Source organism: Zalophus californianus, chromosome 6 (assembly GCF_009762305.2).
Source record: "Zalophus californianus isolate mZalCal1 chromosome 6, mZalCal1.pri.v2, whole genome shotgun sequence".
In the NCBI taxonomy this organism is placed as follows: domain Eukaryota; kingdom Metazoa; phylum Chordata; class Mammalia; order Carnivora; family Otariidae; genus Zalophus; species Zalophus californianus.
Genome location: NC_045600.1, coordinates 76,838,376 through 76,861,778, shown reverse-complemented (window position 1 = coordinate 76,861,778; position 23,403 = coordinate 76,838,376). Strand labels below are relative to the sequence as shown.

General features: G+C 41.7%; 1 protein-coding gene across 6 annotated transcripts in view; it reads right to left on the bottom strand.

Moving 5' to 3' along the window:
• FMN1 (formin 1) overlaps positions 1-23,403 on the bottom strand; it is a 443,362-nt gene that overhangs the window by 135,827 nt on the left and 284,132 nt on the right. For all 6 annotated transcript variants that reach the window (XR_003515832.2, XR_003515833.2, XR_003515834.2 and 3 more), the window contains 6 exons: positions 19,043-19,104; positions 17,058-17,146; positions 12,545-12,674; positions 10,709-10,855; positions 9,557-9,616; positions 4,308-4,428 (listed from right to left, as the gene is read on the bottom strand). Coding sequence is in view for 2 of the 6 variants with exons in the window: in XM_027571393.2 (XP_027427194.2) it covers positions 4,308-4,428; positions 9,557-9,616; positions 10,709-10,855; positions 12,545-12,674; positions 17,058-17,146; positions 19,043-19,104 (609 nt within the window). In the remaining 4 variants the exon portion in view is untranslated. The remainder of the gene's footprint in view (positions 1-4,307; positions 4,429-9,556; positions 9,617-10,708; positions 10,856-12,544; positions 12,675-17,057; positions 17,147-19,042; positions 19,105-23,403) is intronic.

Genomic DNA, 23,403 nt, shown 5'->3' with positions numbered 1-23,403 from the left:
GTGCACCGTGAATCTCTAGGACATGATTTTAGTAGAGAGCAGCTCTGGGTTTATTTGACTATAGACTCTTTGTCAGAGAGCACCAATTCACATTCCATGCCACACTGGGGAGTGCCCCTACTTGAGAAATCGTACATCTTATGGCATCAGCAATGGGGTGTGTGTGTGTACGCGCGCGTGTATGTGTGTGTGTGTGTGTGTGTGTGTGTCTCACTGGCTTGACTGATACAATCAGGACGGATACATTGCACAGTACATTTGTTCTTATTGCTACTCTAACAAATCATCACAGACTTAAGTGGCTTCAAACAACACAAATGTAATAACCTCATAGTTCTATGTGTTAGAAGTCTAACAGGGGTTTGTTGGGCTGAAATCAAGGTGTGTTGACAGGGCTGCATTCCCTGCTGGGGGCTCCAGGGGAGAATCTGCTCCTTGCCTTTTCTAGTTTTAGAGGTTTCCCACATTCCTTGGTCTGTTGCCCACTTCCTCCATCTGCAAAGCCCACAACATTGCATCTCTCTGATCATTCTACTGTACTATCTCCTGCTGGCCACAGACAAGGAAAATTCTCAGGTTTTAAAGATTCATTTTAAAGATCCATGTGATTAGATTAGACCCACTTGGATAGTCCAAGATAATCTCCCCATCTCTACGTTGGCAAAGTTCCCTTTTGCCATGTAAGGTAATATATTTCAGGGATTAGGGTCTGGACATTTTGGGGAGCCATTATTCTGCCTACCACATATGGGTTGGTAAGAATATCTTGAGAGTTCTGGCCAGCAAACAAGGTCAACAAATAAGAAGGAGAGCAACTCTTCCTATCAGTTGTTTTTTCCTAATTATTACTATCACGGTATTAGGGGAGTTAATATTATTATCTCATTAAGGGATATAGAACAGTAAACAAAATACGGAACATGTTCCCAAGCACCAAGAATTTGGTTCTGTCTCCACAAGGTAGAGAAGAGAGCACAAGTGCTCTGGGAATCAGATTCTCCACAAACTCATCCAGCAGGCCTCTCAGCGATATGGGCCTGATTCGACAAGGTGTACATTTTCCAGGAAAAGGTACATACCCCTAATCAGCTTTGCTGAAGTTTTCTTTACTAGCAGGCCATGCATTCATTACCTCCTCTGACATAGGCACTCTAATTGTCTCATTTAACCCTCTTTATGGTTTTGTTACCTGACAAGACCTTGCTTCTACCAAACCGGTAAAAAGTACATCAGCTGATACCAAAGCCCGAGTTCTTAACCCTACACAATAACTTTGTTCACTTTTGCGTGTGTATGTGTCTATTCATTTTTATGACCCATCTCTCCCATATGTCTTCCCTTCCCCATCCCCAGCCCGAAGTAAATTCTTTCCTCTCTCTCTCTCTGATCTGAGGGTCTACAAGTGTGGCTCTAAGGGTGTGTGCATGTGCATATGCATGCACTCAGGAACTCTCTTTCTGTCCCTGGTACCTTCATGAGGCTTTATGCCTTGAATACCTAACCTTCTGTTTTGATCTGTGATCGGATATGGAGACCTCTGGGTCACAGGCAGGATGCATCACAAGTACATGCCTTAGAGTCCTATCTAGCTTCAAAATGTGGCTAGGTCATCACCTGGAACTTGGCAAATTATGTGAGCACCATGAACTTTAGTTGCCTCCTCCTGTGAGAGACTGATAATATCAGCTTCAGAGGGTCATTGTAAAGATTAAAAGAGATGATTATGTAAAACATCTGATAGATAATAGTCGCACAATAAACTGTAGCTGATACTATTATCAACTACCTGTTCTGTTTGCTTACCTAAAAGTGCTCTGCAAAGGTCTTGTTGCTATGAAAGGTGCTTACTGGCCACATCTGTCTTTATCAGTGATATTTGCACAACCAACAAACTCTTGTTTAATTGACACCCTATTGCTAAGGTGGGGTTCAAACCAGTTTTCTTTTCAAGGGCTGTGCCTGCCTGGAGAAAGGGGGCCTGAGATGTCTTGAAATTTGCTAATCACATCTGGTTTAGCTTTAGACATTTTCTGGGGTTTTGCCAGCAGCCACGACATTTTAATGGCTACAATAAACCTCAAAGCCTCATCAAATCTTTGCTGTATGTGTGAAAATTATGTCCTCTTCAATTAAACATTCAATCTAGGCTCACACCAAGGCCTTATGGAAAAGGACGTGGAACCTGAATGGGAAAGGAGATGAAACGGACCGCCACGACTCTGGCCATCTTGCCAGATGGCATTTAGGAGAAAAAGAAATTCATTAGAGAACCAACAGTCTGTATTTTCTTTAAATATTTACTAGGTACCTTTCATGTGTTAAAAACACTGGCATCTCTAAAGATTAGCAGGGCGTTTTTGTTTAAGTATCCAGTGTGGGGGCGGGGGCCGGGTCCCACTTCTCCCTCTTCCCTTGTGGTACCTCACATCTTTTGGTGTAGTCCAATCCAAAGAAGAAAAAACTGTTGAGGCAATGTTTGGTTTTCCCTCATTTTAAGGGAGGTCCTCCAGCTTCAGAAGTTTTTTCAGTCCCTTAAAATTGACTAAGGACAAGGCTCAGTGGAGCACCGAGAGCTGTGGAATGGCACGTGGGATCCCCCTTCAGTGCACCAAAGCGGGGGCCTTTGTGGGAACACCTGCCTCTCTACTGTCCTCCCAATTCACGCTTGCCATCCCCTTGGTTATGAACCGCCAAACACTTGCAGATGTCAAAGGGAGGTCGGCCCAGTCCGGGTGCCCGAGACAGGCAGCCCCAGGAAGGAAGGCAGGAGAAGAGGAAAGATCCCGCGTACATCAGGTTTCTTCTCGAAAAACTCCACAGGACGGCAAAGGACCGGGAGACCAGTGGGGATGTGTATTCAGGGGCGGCCGCAGCGTGAACCAGCATGACTTTTCTTGGCTGCAGTGAACCTTGCAGCCAGACTGAGGGCCCGCCTGCGCGCTAATGCTGCCCCTGGAGAGCGCCAGGAAAAACTGCCACAGGGATGGCTCACACGGTTTCATGACAGTAAGAATCAAGCCCCTCGTCTTAGGCAAGGATACAATTGGCGGTGTTTTAGGAGAGGGAAAAGAATAACCGCAGGTTCATATATCACACTCCTAAACGAAACATCCACTCGGTTGAATGCACGCTCTTAACCACATCAACGGGAGGGGAAAAGAAAGGCAACATGTTCCTTTAAAAACAATTTACAAGGTAGAAATATTCACTTGTAACCCCTCTCCTTATTTAAGTGAGTTTTATGCCCAGAGTAAAAACTAAATGGCTCTCTCCCTGCCACCAGGAGATCTGTCCCACTTCACTTCCCTTTCCAGGCTGCTCTGTCTGTCTCAGACTTGGGTCTCTGAGCACTCTTTCACAATAAACATTTTAAAAATGTTTATTTTATGTCTTAGTGTAAAAATATTCCTGGTTCAAGCTCTTCATTTCCTCAAACTCTCCTTTTGGCACTCTGCGCTCCATTTCCACATTAGCACGCTCCCTAAATCCTCTGTGCAGCTCTGCATTTGGAGTTACATAAGGTCCAATGCACGTATTTATATACTTGGATAAAGAGATGTCTCCACAGTGAAAACACAGGACTCGAGCAATGCCAAAGGAAAATTCCTGCTCAAGAGAGACATAGTTTCACCTTTTACAAAAAGCCAGAAAGGGCTGTCAGCATTTTGTTGTGAATAATTAAAAATGTAAATTCAACTAAAATAGACTGCTTACGATGGGTCCTGCCATCTTTATTAGACTCGTACACATAAACCAAGTATTTGGGGGGGGGGGTGTGCACGGGTGAGTATGTGTGTGCATGTGTCGGATACGTATAAGGCAGCATAGTCAACTAGCTTAGAATCTGCATGAGTTCTAATCAGATAGGCCTGATGAGAGCCCAGTAAATGGGCCTCCCATGGGCTGTGTGAACCTACCTTCCCTAAACCTCATTTTTCTCATCTGCAAAATGGAGTTAGTATAGTTCCTGCTTATTAGGGTTGTTGTAATAATTATATGAGACAACAGTAAGCATTCAGTGAAAAGGGTTGCTGCTATTATTATTAAGATGACTATGTTGGAAATGTAGATGTAAAAGATGTCGATATAAAAAGCACAAAATAACACTAATCAAAGAAAGGGATATGCAAATACAGTGCCTCCAAATAGAGCCTAAGAGATGGAAAGTTTCACGGGGGCTGCGGTGTTACCATAGCTGAGCTCTGCACCAATTTCATCCTGTGAACCAGACATAAATAATCCTCTTCAATCATTTTAAAAAAAAAAAAGCTTAGCTATTATCATAATAACAGAACAGTTCCTGTTACCTTCTAGTTGTCTCTTCAGTTTTCTCAAATCTTTTATGAGGTCTTCAAACTTGACTTGGGAAGCCAGAAAGAAATCTTGTGGTTCAGGCAGAGGGAAAATACTCTTTTCTGTTCCTGCTTCCTAAAAGACACGGTTAACAAAAGTACATTATACTTCCCAACTGTCACTTTCAATTGCAATTCCAAAGCATCTTTTATTGGATGTGCAAATAAGAATCAGAGAAATTCTCTTCTGCTATTCCTAAATTTGGACTGGTTACTCTGAAATGCTTTTGTGTCTTCTACAATATCACTTTGGTCTTACTGCCACTGAGGTTGGCTCTGGCTGTGGCATGGGTTTCGCTCTATTTTGCCTCATGAATCAAAGAGAAAGTTGTCAGGTATGTCCCGATCTTGGACACCCTACTGCCATGGAAAAAGGCACAGGAGGAACACATGAAAGTACTTAAATTTCAAGTCCTTGTTGGAGTTTCACATGGTAGCAATTAGCTAACTCATCTTTGGGGTGTGCCAATGGGTGTGAATCGGAAGGTTCTGGACAAGACAGCACTGCAATGGAAGAATCACCCTCCCTCCCTTATGCTGTTACCTACCGGCCACTGCAGCTGAAAGCTCCAGAGGGGTGTCTGTGTGACAGCAAATTCTTCACGTATTTGTAAAGACTTTCCAAATGTTGTTTGGCTTCTCTTAGTAGACACTTGCTGAGGGCATGGTTGGCCATAGTTTTGGACAAGCTCCCCAACTATGCCTAGTAGAGGATCTAAGCTGGGAAATCACTTGAGAGACACAAGCTTCGGGCACACTGAAAGATAAGCTGGGCCTCAAATATCTTTTCCAGCCTGCTTTCTCCCTGAGTTGTTTAACATAAGCTCTGCATCTTGCATATCTCAGGCAGTCTTCGGTTCTTCCTCTCTCCACACAGGCTACTTTGCCAGCCCTCCTTCACATTCCATCTTTCCTACTGCCATTAGGACTCATTCCAAACTCTGAAACTGCTTTATAAGGCACTTTATGATCTGGCCTCTGTCTACACCCTCAGCCTTCTTCCATCTTCCCCTATCTCTACGTCCCTCCCCTAAACGTTCATAAAGGAACAGAACAGGCCACAATCTCTTGTGTCTGGACTTTTGTCTATAAAACTGTCCCTTTGTAACTCTTCTACACGAACTCTTCATGCTTCCTTGTTCATATCGTTCTTCAAGTCTCGAGACAGCTATCACTTCCTCAAAGATTGCCCCTAACCCCCCAGCACACGGGTGTTTCCAAGAGCCCCTGGTGTGTACTGTTATCCCCAGCACTTACCAACATTCATTTCAAAATTGCAGAGTTAGCTTATGTGTTTCCTCCGCTAGACTACAAACACTGTGAAGGCAGGAAGTGTGTCTTATTCTTGGTACAGCATGCAACATCTGGCACATCAAACTTTGCTCGGCACCCTTGCATAGAACCCATAAAAGGCCATTCTGAAAAGTGTGTACCTTTAGCAGGAGACATCTACCTTACTGTCCTACTTTCTTGTGGTTTCATGAATGCGCTGGACCCATCCCCTTCCTTTAAGATCTTTAGCTTCACTTGAGATGCTAAGGAAGGGTGGTTTTTCCTCATTTTATTGAAACCTTTTACACACTCAGTGTACTTTCCCTCTATCTCCCTATAATTATTTTACTACTTTCAAAACAGTGGAAGCAGTACTGGAGTCTGAGCACCAAGGTGGAACACCATCTAAGATGCTTATCACAGAACTCCACAGCAACCTACATTGGAAGAACTCATGTATATTATCTCCTACTCTTTTCTAAAACTTTATCACATTCAGTCCTGGCTTCGATTTTCTTTTTGTTTTTAAGCTAGAAAATGAGAAAATGCTGCTGAGCAAATGAGCCTGGTAGCAGCTCTTGAGAAAGCTGCTCAATTGGAATTCAAAAGACATGGCTTTAGATGGATTTCTGTAAACTTCGCAGACTTAGACTTGGACCAAAACCCAGCATGCGTGGAAGGAGGCTTGGAACAGGAGTCACCTTTCTTCAGCTAATTGCTCATCACCACTAACCACAAAAATCATCACTTATGCTCCTACGGGGAGGGGATAGCTTAATAAATCACATAATTCTATACTCTTGCTGAGTGAAATGAATTTTTGCACTGTGAAAACCGGGAGAGCACCACACAAACGTTGATTCCTGATTTTTCCCAAACTGGGCCATCCCAGGCTTGAAGCTATTCTTACTGTGAGATTTTTCCTAGGTGAAGTCGATTCTACTGCGCTCAGTTCTCTTCAAGAGTCACGTTTCACTGGCAAATTTCAGCCCTCCGACACAATGCACTGGACTTGGTTGAGGTAGGCACTACAAGATACATCTGCTTATGCTAATCCTAGATTAGAAATGTGACCTCTCGAGATTCTTTGGGATAATTCTTCTGTCACACTGGTACCTGCTGTCAGAACTTCTGGGTATCTACCCATCACCTGAAGCCCACCCCATTCTACTGGATAAAAGCTCTCACCTCTTTGCACCTAGTTATCTACAGATACCACTCACTGCACTCTTGTAGATATTTACAGTAGATTCAACCTAGTAAGTATCTGTCAGACACCTAAATTACAGACACTAAAAAACAGACAACGATGAGTTCTGGACCTCAAGGAGCAATGCCAAGCTAACGGGTAATTGCTCACTGATTATCTACATGCAAGGTGGGATAAGGCATATCACGACAGAGGTTCAACCCAAGTGCTCCCAGGCCTCAAAGGAGCACAAGATGAGGAAGTAAACAAAGGCTTCATGGAAGAAGGGCCACGTAAGACTGCACTAGTTTTTTTTTTTAATTTTATTTTTATTTATTTATTTATTTATTTTCCCTTTTACAAGGTGACTCAGGCTCCTTATGTCTAATTGAAAGACAGAAGAAAGTAAAAATCTCTTCCAGTCCTACCACCCAGAGATAATCAAACATTTTTACATATATCTGATATTCCAGGTTTTTCTGTGTGTTTATGTATATTTATATTTATATATTTGAAATTGGATTATATATTATTTTAAACACGTTTGTAATATAAAAGCAGATCAAGAGTATTTTTCAATGTCACTAAATTTTCTGCTATATACTTTCCATGGCAGTATATTATTCCACTTCAGAACACCAGCATAACTTGTTTGACCTTGGTCTCTACCTTTGGACATCTACCAAAAATTTTGCTATACTTTGTTATTACAAATGATTTTAAGTAAAATAGTGATACATGTCCTTATTTATTTCCTTAGGATAAAATTTCCTAGAAAGAGTATACATATTTCTAGGGCTTCTGATCTAGAAAGGTCAAAGTCTTGCTAACCCATACTGCGCATTTGCATGAATGAGGAAAGGGTGTCCCCTATAAATAGGCACAGCACCCTGGGGAGACAGCTTGACAAGCACATGACCCCTTCACGTGAATTTTTTTGAAGGTATCCTTTATAGAACACAGTTTGGTGAGTCAAGGGCAGTCAAGATACGGGTCCCATTATACCTAGAGATCTTAAACAGAGAATAACTCAGTCAGCCATTCGTGATAGTCCTGAGAAAGATTTGATCCATTTATATTGCTAGCTCTATATATCTAGTTGGCAATTTATGCCTTCTATTTGGTTTTGTTGTTGCTGCTGCTGTTGTTGCTGTTGTTTTGGTAAATTACCTGCAGTCTCTTATGCCACTTTTTTTTTTTTTTTTAAATGAAAGGAGACCAGTTGTCCTTTCCATGTTGATTCTGAAAAGCATGTCACCTATTATGTTGCAAATATATATATGTTGCTACTGGGAGCTTTTCCCAAAAGGCCTTTTAATTGATTATTTCAAGAGAGTATTAATAACACAAAACAAAAGATCTATAAAAAGGCTAGTGACAAAGATAGTTCCAGTTAGAATGAACATCAGATGAAAAAAACACATCAGTGAGAAAACCACAGGGTGTGTTTGGAAAACACTGGGTCTTGAGATGGATCACAGAGTATGTGTAGGGGGAAGGTCATAAAAGCATGGTTGTAAAAGACTGGAATTAAATTGGTTTGAGTTTAATTCACTTTTTGAAAATGGGGATCCATTTCTGTTTTTGCATAAAACAGTGATGCAATATGGCCAGAACTATAAAAACTGGTGGGGCCTCGGGTGTGGGATGGACTGGAGGGGGAGTGATGGACGAGAGGTGGGGAGACCGGCTGGGAAGCAACAGGAATACTCCAGGTGAGTTACCTTAAGGTCTGGATTAGTGGGGCATAGGGATGAAAAACAGGGAAGAAACACAAGAAACAATCTAGCTGAAGAACAGAGAGACGCCAAAGAAGAGGATGAGCTTCATGCCTGAATGACCAAAACGGTAATGTCCTCAGCAGAAACAGAATTTTGAGGAGGGGGTGGGGGATGATTCATTGCAGATACACTGAGAAGGGTTAGATGAGAAGGGGAGGAGACAAGGTGGTAGACTTCATCAGTGCTTCGCTTGTCTTCTGGAGGGAATTATAGGCCTTTGGAGAACAAGGCCCTGGAACCTTTACTTTTCTTCCCGTGCTGCCTAGGAAAAACCCTGCTCGCATGGACAGCTACGCAGGAGTCCTGACAACAGTTTCCTGAGACTTTTCCCCTTCATATTGATTGCTAGATTTCCCAACACCTTACAACAGTACCTCTTTCTTTGCAAAGTTAGGACTCCTTGTTCTCAATTTAATGAGAAGGAATAAAACATAGAAATTTCTGCTCAGGTGGACTCCCACCGAAATTTTTATTTCTCATTGCAAATGTAACTGAAGCAGAGAGGATGGATTTCAAATTCCATTTCTTCGACTTGTTCACAGATGAGCACTACTGATAAGGTATTTGGGTATTACTGCCTCTTAATTTCCTAAATTTTGGTCTGCAGCCCAGAACTAATTTCAAATACAACCAATTACTGAATGGATATAGATTTCACAGAGACCCTCACGATCTGGTCAGAAGGCACCCAGACAACTGAGGGTCTCTCTAAAACTGCATTATATAGCAAATTAAGAGGCAGTAGATTGAGAGGCAATGAATAATGCTTCTCTTTACAAGAGTCAACTAAACTTTCTTGGCTTCAGCATTCCCATCTGTAAACCAAGGAGGCTGGAGAGCTCTCAAATTCTATGTTGGACTTGAAATCCATCCATCCATCCATCATCCAATTTCTGAATGCCAACAACGTGTAAGAGTTGAAACCCCATTAGTGTAGTTTTCCACATAATTCCATTTCTTACCTGATCATAGTAACGCAGGTAATATTTCACGACATAGTCCACCAGATTAATCCCATTATCCTAGGTTTAAAAGAGAAGCTTAAATGAAAATCATTCACATGAGACTGCCATATTATATAGTTGAGTACTGAAATCTCAGTTTGTGACCCTAATACTTTTCATTTGTGATACCTGGTCCTGATTCTGTTTGTGACTGGCAAGATTTTTTTCTCTCCTCTTTGTCCCATCATTTTTTTAAAAATGGCATCTATACAAAGAAATGATACTCCGCTATTCTTTGTGGGGGGAGAAAAGCCAAACAGATAATCCATGAGACCTCTGAGGTAATGGCTAAAACAAACAAACAAATACACACACTGTCTCATTATTTTCTGGCAGAAAGCCAAGACAGGAGGGAGTGGGGGAGTGCCAAAGGGAACCAGGGACTAGAACAGAAAACCATCCCTCCCTTCCCACCTTTCAAAAAAATGTGTGTTCTTAATGGCGTGAAAAACAATCAGGACAGCTTAAAAGGAACGCCATGCCACTTTATGACCCTAGGAGGCCAGGGGCAAGCAGGCCCTCCCACAAGGCAGCCTTTGTGTCTTGTTCACATGGGTCTAATTCTAATTTGCCTGTGTGTTTCCCCTCCCTTCGCTCCCCCTGCTCCCCGTGGGACGCCTAGATATGGGCTGGTTGTTTCCAAAGAGGGAGCTCTGCAGGGGTGTGGAGCCAAATGATAATCAGGCTCAGAGAGTTTGACAGTAGACCCCCAGCCCAATTGTTGTGGGCAAAAGAATAATTCAAATGCTCAGCTCAACTGGTGATTCAACATTGCTCCCTACTCATGAATGAGTAAATTACAAGTAGCCAACACTAAATTCAAACAGACGCCCAAGCCTTGTGCTCTGATACTGCGTGCTATTTTCTTCCCTCATTACAGTTCAACATCCAACTGTGTTCTTTTAGAGCAAACCAATATTGGGGATTTTGTCATCTCAGTAAGATCAAACATGAAAAACCTATCTTTATTCAAAAATCAAAAGAAAGCAAAGAAAAAATGTATTGTTAGAGGGAGAAAGGAGATGAATGGAGCAAGCAAGAATTTTTTAATTAAAGGTATAGAAGGAATACAATGGCAAATCATGGAAACTAGTTATGAAAAATAAATACCCGACTTTTGACGTCCTTGAGTTTGGGCAGAATTTCTAAGCTATATCCATCCGCTTGTCCCCGAGTCCTATTTCCTCCATTCATATAATTTCCAAAAGCAAGAATGAGAGCTAAAATATCCTTCACACTCTTCATGTGCAGCAAACCCTGTGACGGCAAACACCAATTATTACGGAGCTGAACTTCAAAGGCACCTATATTCATTCAACAACAAATATTTACTGAGTACCCATCAGGCTGTTTGGTGGCATGGTGCCAACTGGATTGGCAGCTGGTGAAATGGAAAATACACTTTATTAAGACATAAGAGTCTTAAAGAAATACATTAATCAGACATTTTCTATCCTTTCAATGAATTATGAACTGTGCATGTCTTAATATTGCGGATTAAATATTAGTATTTATATTTTTACTTCAGCCAGTTTTATTTTTTAAAATACTAACTTAATATTTGTGAGTTGCAAAAAGAGTTGCTATAGTCAGACTTTACATTTGGTGACTTCTAAGCAGAAAGGTTTCGTTTAATATCATTTAAGGATCTGTTTTTGGACAATGTATCTATATAAACAGTACAGTTAAATGTAGGATAGGTTTAAGAGCAAGTCTATTCTTCTTTATCCCTGGGTATACTCCTCAGAGGTGAACTACAATGATGTATTTCTTTTTTTTTTAAAGATTTTATTTATTTATTTATTTGACAGAGAGAGACACAGCGAGAGAGCGAACACAAGCAGAGGAAGCAGGAGAGGGAGAAGCAGGAGAGGGAGAAGCAGGCTTCCCGCCGAGCAGGGAGCCCGATGTGGGGCTCGATCCCAGGACCCTGGGATCATGACCTGAGCTGAAGGCAGCCGCTTAATGACTGAGCCACCCAGGCGCCCCTACAATAATGTATTTCAAGGCCATAGGCTATGTTTATTAAGTATTAGCTGATATGTCTATTACCTTAAAAAATTTCAATCTGCTTAGGCTTTTCTTCACATCCTTATCCCATTTATTTTCCCTCTTATTCCCTCAAAGTGCAAATTTTTAAAATTGATACTTCCTCCCCTCCCCCCCTTCTCTAGGGTCTTAGTTGACTTCATTTTCTTTTATCTTAGGCTAAAGAAGGAAAGGCAAATGCAGCTCTAGGCCAACCTCTCTTTTTGCCCTTTAGGATGTTATTAGAGGGTGTATATGATACCTGGGAAGTATTTTTACTTTCTTTATTGAAATCTTTTGTATTTTGGAAGGTAAAGAGTCATGCCTTCAGGTAAGAACTAAATACTACAGTATGTGTGGAGAGGATTATCATGTTCTTAAGGACATGGGTCATTGTGAGAAAGAACAAGTATTAGAATTGGTGTAGTAAAGCCAACAAAAATGTATTTGCCCGCCACCCATTATCATAATCATTTATTTTACTTATCAAGTCTCCAGAATCCTTATTTCACTATGTAGACACATTTCAGATGATCAGGTGCATGGGTCTAACGCAAAATCTCTTGCAACCCAGTCAGTCGAGGAGCAGACAAACTACACTAGTTAGGTTGGTTTTAAGTGGCCAGTATGTACATTAGAAGGTATCTGGAATATCTAAGAAGACATCTATAGAAGTGTCATTTCTTCCTCTTTCTCCCCATCAGTCTGCATCTGACTCTCTCTCTCTCTCTCTCCCTCACTCATCTGCACGCGCACACATACTCACACTTAGGATAATCATCACAGCTATTCTTAAAAAAACACACAATCTTAAGTTCAAAGGTTTTCTACAAAGGGACTCCAGTTGATTCTCCCACTCCCTACTTGCTCCTGTACCCTAAGGCAAAACTGGCCTCTTAAATTAGACAGCAAACATACCTTAGAAGCTCTTGTGACGATCTCTACCTTTCGGTGCAAGGAGGAGATACTCTCCGAAAAGACAGATCTGAAGATTATGCACTGGGCCCGTTCAGCAAAATTCGGGATCTGGGCTAACTCATGTAAAAATCTGCAGAAATGAATAATGAATCATCTAGCTTCATATACAATCACAAAGAAAAAAAAAAAAAGACGCTGAAAAAGATCCACCATGGCAGCATTCCTTACCTGGCAATATCAATTCAACAATTATAAAATGTTGGCACACTTAAGGAACTCCAAGGGTCTGTGTTCTATTATTGACAGCAAAGCCATTTTTATTTCTCTTATTATTTTCATGGGTTTCTATGATGGCATATAAATGTATGGTGTATAAGTCACTTTAGGAACAGAAAGTCAATGCAATTATACTGAACCACAACGAGTTATCTCCTGCTATGCAAATAGGAGATTAAACCCAATTTACTGGCAACTGAGCCTGAGCACATCACCTCACTGGGACAACACGACGGTCCTCTTTGCTGTCAGTGATAGCTAGGCACTACCTTTAGCGTATGAAAATAAATACATAATGAACTCCCTTTATCATGCAGCATTCTCTAAGGGTCTATTTCACACAGGCAAAGTTAAGTGAAGGCTGGAGGCAAATGTCTGCAGAGATATGACAAAATATTTCTTCCTGAAGGGAGACAACTACTATTTCTTGCTCCCTGAATTAGATAATAGTCTATAACAGAGATCCTCTTCTACAGATAGTTGTTTACTTTTCCACATCAGCTTACCTAGGAAGACAGAGTTCACAGCTCAGTGTGTGGAACAAAGCAGGCACTCATTAAGTGGACATCAATCTTAAAAACTATGGTAAAACACATTTTTAAAGCTAAAGGTGTAGGCTAACCTACACACAGAAGCTCACTGTCAGCAACTGGGCCCTGGTGCCCTTTGCAAAATTAAGTTGGAAGAGCTACATACTTTCCAGGCCAACCACCAGAAGAGGGGGCACAAACTAAAATGGGCAGAAAGAGTTGGGCATGAATTTAGAGAAGGAGAGAATCCACTAACAGCTATTAAATTCATTTTGGGGCTGAAATGATGATTACCTGATATTTCTGAAAGTCTCGGTCAGCACATAACATCATTACTTTGACATTTTGCAATCTCTCACCAAGAGTGCTTTTCCATAGGAGCAAAGCTGAACCCTTCTTTCCATACCCAAAGAAGTTTCCTTAGCTTATACTCCGTGCCTCTTTTACTTTGTTTTAAGGGAGACTTGGGTTTTAATAAGATTCTAATTACCAGCTTTAAAAAAAAAAAAAAAGCTTATCCTACATCCAGGTCATAATCTTTTTTCTTTTCTTTCCTCTTCCTTTTTTTTTTTTTTTTTTAAAGTAAACTCTACGCCCGATGTGGGGCTTGAACTCAAGAACCTGAGATCAAGAGTCGCCTGCTGTACTGACTGAGCCAGCCAGGTGCCCCCTTCTTCTTCTTCTTCTTTTTTTTTTCCATGACACTGAGATGAAGGAAGGAATGCCCATAAAAGTAAACATACCTTTGTTTTGAAGTTCTGTAACTCTGATTATTATGAAAACCATGTGATGGGATATAAAAGTGGAAACCCACAGGAATTCTGAGTTAAGATGAGGTTGTGTCCTCAATCTAGGCTACAAAAAGCATGTGTTTGGCCTAATGAAACCCGCTAGAGCCTCCCCTCCCCTCACCACCATCCCAAGGCAGAATGCAAAGAGTTGAGGGCCATCCTTGGAGGGAGTGGCTCTCAGACAGCCCGGGCCCGAGTAGATGACACCTCTATGGGAAATGGCATTCTCAATCTGGCACTGGGCTGCAAGAAAGCTGATGAGGTGAGGGATGGGACCACCCTCTCCATGCTATGATTTATAGGACTGGACATCACAGGGATCTTAGGAAATCGCAATGTTGAAACTATAAATGATTCATATTTTCCAGTATGTAAAACATGCTTATAGTCAACTAACTTGGAGCCGATGGCAAGCAAGTTGCCAGGAAATCGGACTCTGGCTAAAATCAAACAAATGCTGCACTATGCAGGAGGTCAAGGGCAAAGGTGAAATGCACTCAGGCTTGAAGCCCCAACCTCTGTGTACCTCACCCTCCAGCAACTGAGCCTGAGCACATCACCTCACTGGGACAACACGACGGTCCTCTTTGCTGTCAGTGATAGCTAGGCATCTTTGGGAAGCCATCGCCATGACGATTTTCAAACTTTGAAAATGCTCCCTTATCCAGGTCATCCCGTAGAGAAAGCAGGAATCATAAATTTATCTGTTAATTACCTGCCACCATTATTCTGTGTCCTGGCAATCAGTCTTCAAAAATAATGCTAGAAAGACATAAACCCAAAAGGAAAAGGGGAACACTTCCAGTAACAGAAACCCACTCTTCATTTCACGGGGTCAGCCACTCCCAGGGCATGGAGAAGGAGGTGGCAAATTATAGCCCACAGGCCAAATTCAGTTCCTCACTCATTTCTGGATGGCCCACCAACTAAGAATGGTTTTTGTATTTTTAAATGAGTGAAAAAGAATCAAAAGAAAGATAACATTTTATGACGTCTACACAAATAACATTCCAATTTCAGGGTCCCTAAATAAAATTCCACTGATACACAGTCATGTCCATTTGTTTACATGTTGTCTATGGTTTACGTACTTCCAACAAAGCCTAAAATACTCTATGATCTCTTACATGAAAGGTATGTGAGCTCTAGGCTGAGAGATCATTGCTCAGTGTAGCATAGCCAGCACAACCCAAATGCTTGATATGCCCTATTGTCCCTGTTAAGGACTGAATGTTTATGCTCCCCCAAAATTTGTATGTTGAAGTCCTAACCCTCAATGTGATGGTTTAAGGGGGCTGGGCCTTTGGGAGGGAATTAAGTCATGAGCCTTGAGCCCTTATGAGTGAAGTTAGTGCCCTTAGGAGAAGAGACATGAGAGCTTGCTTCCTTCTCTTTGCCTTCTGTCATGTGAGGATACCAAGAAAAGTTGGCAGTCTGCCTGGAAGAGGGTTCTCACCAAGACCAAACCATAATGGCACCCCAATCTCAGACTTCCAATCTCTAGAACTATGAGAGATAAATCTCTGTTGTTTCTAAGTCACCCTGCTTGGGGTACTTTGTTATAGCCACCAAGCTAACTAAGACAGTCTTCAAATACTCCCCATGGCCTTGTCGGTATCTAAATATCCCAGGATGAGTCACTTCATGTTCAGTTGTTAGCACCTTAGTGGGAATTAATTTATTATTAGGAAACATGACCTGGGAGTGGACCACAGGACTGGTCAGGGGCAGGAACTGGTAGGGAGAGTAGCTCAAACTGATGGGCCAGAAGGGCAGCAGAACCCCCTTTGCACTGATTCACAAGATTCCTAGCCTTCGTGAACTAACTTGGGGCAGGGTGGGGGTGGGGTAGAGAGTGGTTCCTGGCCTCTGTTCCATGTGAGAACAATTCATCTAACGTTCCCAAAATTATCACAAAGGCTTGCCAATAACTGAGTAAACCTAGAAATCCCCCACCCAGTCATTTTGTCCAGGCAATCCAAGGGGAGTGGGGCATTCTAGTGGACCCAAGGGCAAGCCATGAAAGTTTCAATACAAGCCACGGAAACTTAGATGTCTCTAGGGCTCACTTGTTGCCCTAAACCTGACTTCTTAGTTTCTGCTGTGTTTTCTATCCCCTGCCTCATCTCCAGACTGAGGGGAGTGGCCTGAATTGGACATGAATGAAGCATTCAAGGTGGTGACAGGCAAAGGATCCCTCTCTCCACTCTAGACCCATTCCACATCCTCAGTCCTGGGCCATGAAAATGTAGTTGGGGTCCAGGGGCTACAGAGTCCCATACACTTATCTGTGGTGTGCAGACCCCAAGAGCCCAGCCAAGGCAAGAGCCACTCTGTTCCTCATCAGAGGTCTAGGTTTTCAAAGGCCATGGCTCGACAGCCCAAACCGTAGAGCAAACAACTCTAGACGGAGAGAAAAATGAGCAGATGTGAAAAGGATGAAAAGGTCACCTGTCAATTGGGCAGAGCAGGTGGAGGGATTTGGGAGAAAGCCGGCAAGTTCAGGCTACGTTTACTGGATACATTTAGGAAAACCAATTTGAATTCTGTGAGTCTGCCATTGTCTTTTTAACTGCATCAGCAGAACCTTAAACAGAGCAATGCTTTCCTTCCTCAGTTACCCTTTTGGCTAGAATGTTTAGTCTAGGAGGAATTAACAAGCTGCTAGAACGAGAAAGGGGAATCATGAGGGGTGGGGAGAGAGGTTCAGACATATTAGATCCAGCAGCACAAATCCCCGGGCTGCCTTTCCTGGAAGCCAGGTCATTCAGCTGCGTGCAGGAGGTCACGGGGATGATGGTGCTATGACTTAGCTCACTGCACAGTTTAGGTGCGATTACTCAGAGCGGGGAGGCAGGGAGACAGAGATCGTGCTTGTTCTTTTGGCCTAACGGAGAAGTGTTCAAGCGTCCTTACTGCTCAGGTTTATCCAGCAACTTCAATTCTTCTTCTTTGGATGTCTCGTAATACTTCCTTATTTTAACCAGTTCATCCTCTTGTGCTCTCTGGGTTGAGACAGGAATCAAACAAAGCACACAAAAAATGAACAATGAAAATCTGTCTAAAGCAATGTGTCTCCAAGTGTGGTCTCTGCACCAGCAGCATTGGCATCACCCACCTGTTTCTAGTTAGAAATGCAAATGATTGGCTCTAACCCGGTCATAAGAAGCTGGGGCAGGGGGTGCGGGGCAACAAGCCCTCCAGGAGATTCTGACGCATGCTAACATTGGAGAACCACTGGCTAAAGCAAACGGTCATAACAAGAGACTGTAGGGGGATCCAGAAGTCAGGACGTTGGATTGCCACCTTTGAAGCCCCGTCTCTTCCCATGTAAGCAGGTTATCAATCCACTGTCCTTAGCATTTGTTTCCTGACCCTTAGAACAGCCCCTCTAACTTATGTATGCTCCTGACTTTTTCATTTCTAGTCTCCACCTTTTCTTTTTCTGAATTTGGTAAACACTCATCTGCACTGCTTCTTTTGGCATTTAGTTACCTCATTTTCTCAATCTACCCAGCTAATGAGTACGGCCCCCGTGCACAGTCCTGAGCTCACGGGAACAACAAAAAGCACCTAGAAGGCACTCTGCCTTTTACAAAGTCCTTCAATATCAATTATTGTATCTTCGTATTTCAGATGATCCTACCAAGGCTCATACTGAATATTGGATAAAGGGCCTGACTCAGAATCTCTTTCTCTCATCACACCACGCTGCCTTCCAGGTACTCCACAAATGTACTGTTAGCTCCCAATGGCCTGGTATTTGTGCACCTTCCTGTCTATTAACAAAAGCTTTACTGATGGAACGTGAGAAGTTCCCACCCAGTTGTACTAAACAGCTCCTGATATATATAAAGAATGTGAAAATGTGTAAGGAAGTAGCAATCCCACGAGGTTGGATTATTGCACTCTGGAAGTTTTCTATAAGGGACTTAAGGTCCCAGGAGATGTAGCATTGAAATGAATCATTTTTTTTTTTTTTTTAACTTGCTGACCGGAGAATACTATAGAGCTCCAGGCAGCTCCCAGGGAAATACTCCTACTTCAATAAAGAGAATCTGGTTCACTCTGTTTTCAAATCCTAACAGTCAATGAATCAGAAATGTTAAAAACCATGGGAATTTTAACTCTCCTGTGTCATCCTCTCAAGAGAGCCTGCCAATTCTGCTGGTTATTCCACATATAGCCTAAATTTAAAGACCACATATGTGTACAGCGCTGTGTATTTTCAAAATATATTGCTACTGCTGCCTATATTGAATTCTGTTTAATACAAAAATCACATAGAGCCCTTTATAATCCCCATTGTACTGATGATCAAACAGACTTAAGGAATTTAACTGGTCCAAAGTTACTCAGCAGTCAACAGTAGAGTGGGACCTCAAATCTAAAATTATCTGACTCTAAAGCCAAAGCACACACCTACCATCTTATACTACTTCCCACATTCAATGTCATGAGCTCATCTGATTTGAAAGTAATCATCCGAGCTGGTATTAGTATTCCCATTCCCGAGGAAGCACTGGTGTACACCTACAGTAAGCTGGTAGTTTAGCTTCACTTACTCCGACAGTAAGCCGCAGGGCTGGGTTCCACGGCCTAGAAAGGGTCTCTACCTTGAACCACCCTCCCACGCAGGCGTGCAAAGAGACCACAGTGGGGTCAGAACTCAGTGCTTTTCTCACATTTGCTCTCATTTGAATGTATGTTTATAGAAAATATACCTTAATCTCTCCCATGCTATATCAAAATCCTCACGGCCAAAGAAGTGAATGGCTTAACAATTGGGGGAGGGGAGCAGAAGGAGTCACATATAACCATCTTTTAGACCTTAACATTTTTTTTATTAGTGAAGATATAAAAATCTGAAAACTCTGCCTCTGTATGTCTTTGATACTTACATTTTCATATAAGGCTGCCAGAGTCTCCAGATCAACCACAGAGTCATCCACATTGAAAATGGCTGCCAAGCACCCAAAAAGAGAGAGGGAAAAAAAAGATAAGAGGTTTAATTAGACTCCCCTACACTAATGAGCTAGCCATACTCCACATCTAGCTTCCAGGCAATATAACACTGCACTTCTTTTACACAAGTTGTATCTTTCAGCCTGTTCTTGCTCCCTTTCCTTTTGCGCCAGGGGGGCTCCGATGAAAGAAACCAAAATGGTTCCTATCACTGGCCTGAGCCTTGGCCCTGCCTGGTTTAATTCCTCAAGTTCTGTGTCCTTTCTGCAGTTTAATTTCGGCTCCACAGGAGAAGGGTTTGTGCTTTAAAACTAAATCAGTCTGTAGGTTTGAAGCACAATTTTAAATCTTTCTTCCCGGCTGGTAATTGAAGAGATTTAGTACCTAATGTACCAGAACTGACTCTTGCCCATTACCAGGAAGAGAGAAAAAAAGACAATGTTGGCAAATTAAATGAATTCAGGCATGTGATTTTAGGCACCTTTCCATGGCCACTGCAAACATCTTGTTTGGATTAAAAAGACAAGAAAGAGCAATAATTGCATCAATGGCAAATTAAGATTATGGAAACCTCCCATGAGTTAGTCTTAAGGCAAGTTCTCATTCCCATGGTTTTATTAGGATTCTACTTGTTGTTCTGTATCTTTAAGTCATTTAGCTGTTCACTAATATGATTATGATTTCACCTAGGGAGATTCCTTCCCATATATACTGGGATACAAACATTGAGATTGTAAAGCCTTAATGGATTTGGCAATCAAAGTGTTTGAAATAGGCAGCTCCACATCTTTAAATAATTATTCAAAACTAATAAGGTTTGTTCTCTCAACCCCACCTCCCTTCTCTGACTTTACATTGTGAAATTAACCAGCACGCTAGTAAATTTTCTCCGTGGCAGGCTAATTAATTTTATTAAACCAACCAGTGATATTTAGAATGCCCTAAAATTTTGCTCGTCAACCATTATTCTGTTCATTGCCATTACACCATGGCTTTTGGAGAAGGTAGGGATCAAGGTAAAGGGCAGTTTCCTTTCAAATTGTTTTGCACCTTCTGTAGTCGAATCGTAAGGACCCCCTTATACAATTTTAACAAAGTTAATTAACTGAGCTAAGATCATGTAACTTCACAGAACACCGAGAAATGTACTTAAAATTCCTTCGCAGGCCACCTTCTCTAACTTAGGGTTACTCAGCAAGCTATTCTTAGATATAAGAGAGTGGGGGAAAGAAGAGGTTAACATACTAGTGACAAAGTCAGCTCAGATTCCACTAAGACAAAGGGAAATCACATTTCTAAAAAGTCCAATCTGAAACCACAAAAGAAAAATGGAGCTCGAGGAAAGAATGAAAGAATTTACCCTCCGAGGATGGTTATTTTGTATGTGGAGACCATATGAATTCACAAATTTACTAGAAAGACCATGAATTTCTGTATGTCTGGTGCTTTAAAAAAAAATAGCCAGGAACAATGCCTCATTTATGTCAATTCCAATATTCTCCTACAAAAACTGGCCAACAGGAATGCAGTAAGAAAAGGTAAAGTTCTACAAACAGTTCCTCAGACAAGTTCTGTCCTAAATTAATCCTACGTTGTAGGTACTCTATCTGAACTGCAAGCTTAGATGTAACGGAGTTATCTTAACCAATGAGAAACAGAATGACCTGTGGGTTGTTTTTCTCATGAGTAAATGTTTGGTTTTTAAAAGTTAATCAGTCTGGGTCCCAGATACATGGTTTGACAGGTAGTATGGTCAGCCAATTCTTCTCCAGTGTGCTAGGCAGCAGCAAGGAAACATCTAGAGGATGGGACTGGAGAACAAATATGGGGCTCTGGAGACACTGATTCATTCATTCACCCAGCACTGAACTAAATATTTGTTGAATGTGTATTAAGTAGTAGAAACTGTTCTAAAATTTTGATTATATAAATCAAAAGTGTGTGAGAAGTCCAAAACACTTAATCTCATGAAATTTATACTCTAGCCAAGGAGACAGAAAATAAACAAGTAAATGATTTCAGATAATATACAGCGAAGAAAGTAAAGAAATGAGCAGCATTAGATAGGATGGGTGATGAAGGTTTCTTTGAGGAGGCAACATTTAAGCTAAGAGCTGAAGAGGTCAGTTCTGTAAATGTCTGGGAGAAGAACTTTCCAGGGAGAGGTAACTGAGCAAGGAAGTTTCTTTTTTCTGGTGAAGGAATAAGCTTAAGGTATAGAAAAAGACCAAGACTACTGTCACAGAAGGATCAAAACTTACACACTATGTGATCCTGGCCGAGCCTCAGCACATCCATAAAAACATGGGTCTAATATCACGTGCTAAAAATATTAAATGAGGGAATATGTATGCTTGGCATAGCACCTAGACCATGGTATGAACTCAAAATGGTACCAATGAACGATGACTATTATGATTTCAAATATACACATGGTTAATGTGTTTTAATGCTTGTTAATGCCTTATCTCCTTTAACATCTGGAAAGAATTAGAGAAAGCAGGCTACAGAGTAGTTTGTGCTATAAATGAAACTTGCAGAATTCAGGAGTGTTTCAGATAGGAGTCGTTGCTATTAAACCCATTTGGTCCTTCACAAAACCCTGCTTGAAGCACAACCTCAGGAAGCATTATTAATAGTCAAGGTATATACACAAATAGTTGTAATTACAGAAAATAATGCCTCAAATGTCTTAAGAGAAATACAAGGTACCTTTGGGTCCATTCAGAAAGTCAACCTCATCTGCATCTCCAACTTCCATCTTTCCTACCAATCTACCATTCATAGTACCAACGTTATTTTTCTAAACCACGGGTCTCAACATTTTACTTTGATGTTTGCAATACCTCTTATGTCTTTCCTTTAAATAGCAGGTAAAGTCCAAATGCCTTGGCCTGATGTTTAAGCCCAGTCCTTTCTGGCCCCAAACTACACTTCCAATCTCATCTCCTACCCCCTGCACTTCTCCCAGATACCTTGTGCTCCAGCCTCTTGGGGCAACATAACCATGACTTCTTCCCTTCCTACGCCTCCTCACCCCCGAAAGGCCTCGGGGAGAGGTTTCCTGCCCTGGAAGGAACTCCTTGACCTTCAGATTCTTACATCCTCATTCTTTTCCTCTTCCGTGGCCCTGCATGTGTATTTTACACAAGGGAAGAGAGTCTAATAAAGGACCCGTACTACGGTGTGTAGCAGAACAGTTTCCCCTCCTTCTGTCGGACCACAAAAATCCTGTAATCATGGATCATTTATATGCATCTTGATGACCCCAGCACCCGGCCATGGCACCTGGGGTGTGACAGCGATAAAAGTGTGTGGATGGGATAGAGGCCACAGGAATCCCCCCAAATGGAGTCCTCCTGTTGGGTATCAGGAAAAGTGTTTTGATAAAGAGAGCATGGGGTCTTGCTCTCTTTATCAAAAGAGAGCAGAAACTTTAAAGAAAGTTTCTTTAAAGAAACTTTAAAAAGGGATAGGATTTTGGCAGGTGAAAATGTCTTATGAGAGGTGTATCTGAATTAGGGTAATTTGCTCAGCCCCATTAGTCCCTGGTTAAAAAAAAAAAAAAATCAAGGTTTAGTTGGTTGAGTTGTGTTATCACACCCTCATCCACACACTCAGTATAGATACACTGCTTGCCCTAAATAGTCCATAGTAAAAACTGATTAAGTTTCACAAGTAAATTTTCTCATTTTCAAAGAAAGAATGAGGAGAATAGCTTTCCCTTCATCCTTAACCTCCAGAAATGTTTTTAAACAGCACTATCACCTTAGGTAGAAAGGTTACGAGTAAAAATTCACCGGTTATATTGCTTCAGGCAAACTTGTGAAATACCCATTTATTAATTACCATTAATTGCGCCAAATTTATTCCGAGCAAGGACAATCTGTAAATTTATAACAAATGCCAGTGAACACCAACAGGAAGGATGTGAGACGTTTCAAATGGAAGAAGCAGATGCAGACAGTCTCGTGGAAGGTGCAGGCAATGGCAGGTAGTTCACGTTTGGCTTGAGGAGAGCATTAATTCTACTTTGGAGCCAAAGACTGGTGAATTCTGAACGCCATGATGAGGAGCCTGTAACGCGCTCCCTATCCAGCAGGGAGGCACTGAGCAGCTAGGAGCAGCAGAGTGAACTGAACAAGAGTTATATTCCATAGGACATGTCGAAATTTGGAAAAACTGGTTTTAAGAACCTATTCTGGTGAGCGAATGGTAGCAAATACTGTGGATAGAAGGCACAGGACAGAGAAGCAGGACACGAGAGAGCTACAGAGTGGTATCACTAACTAGCTAC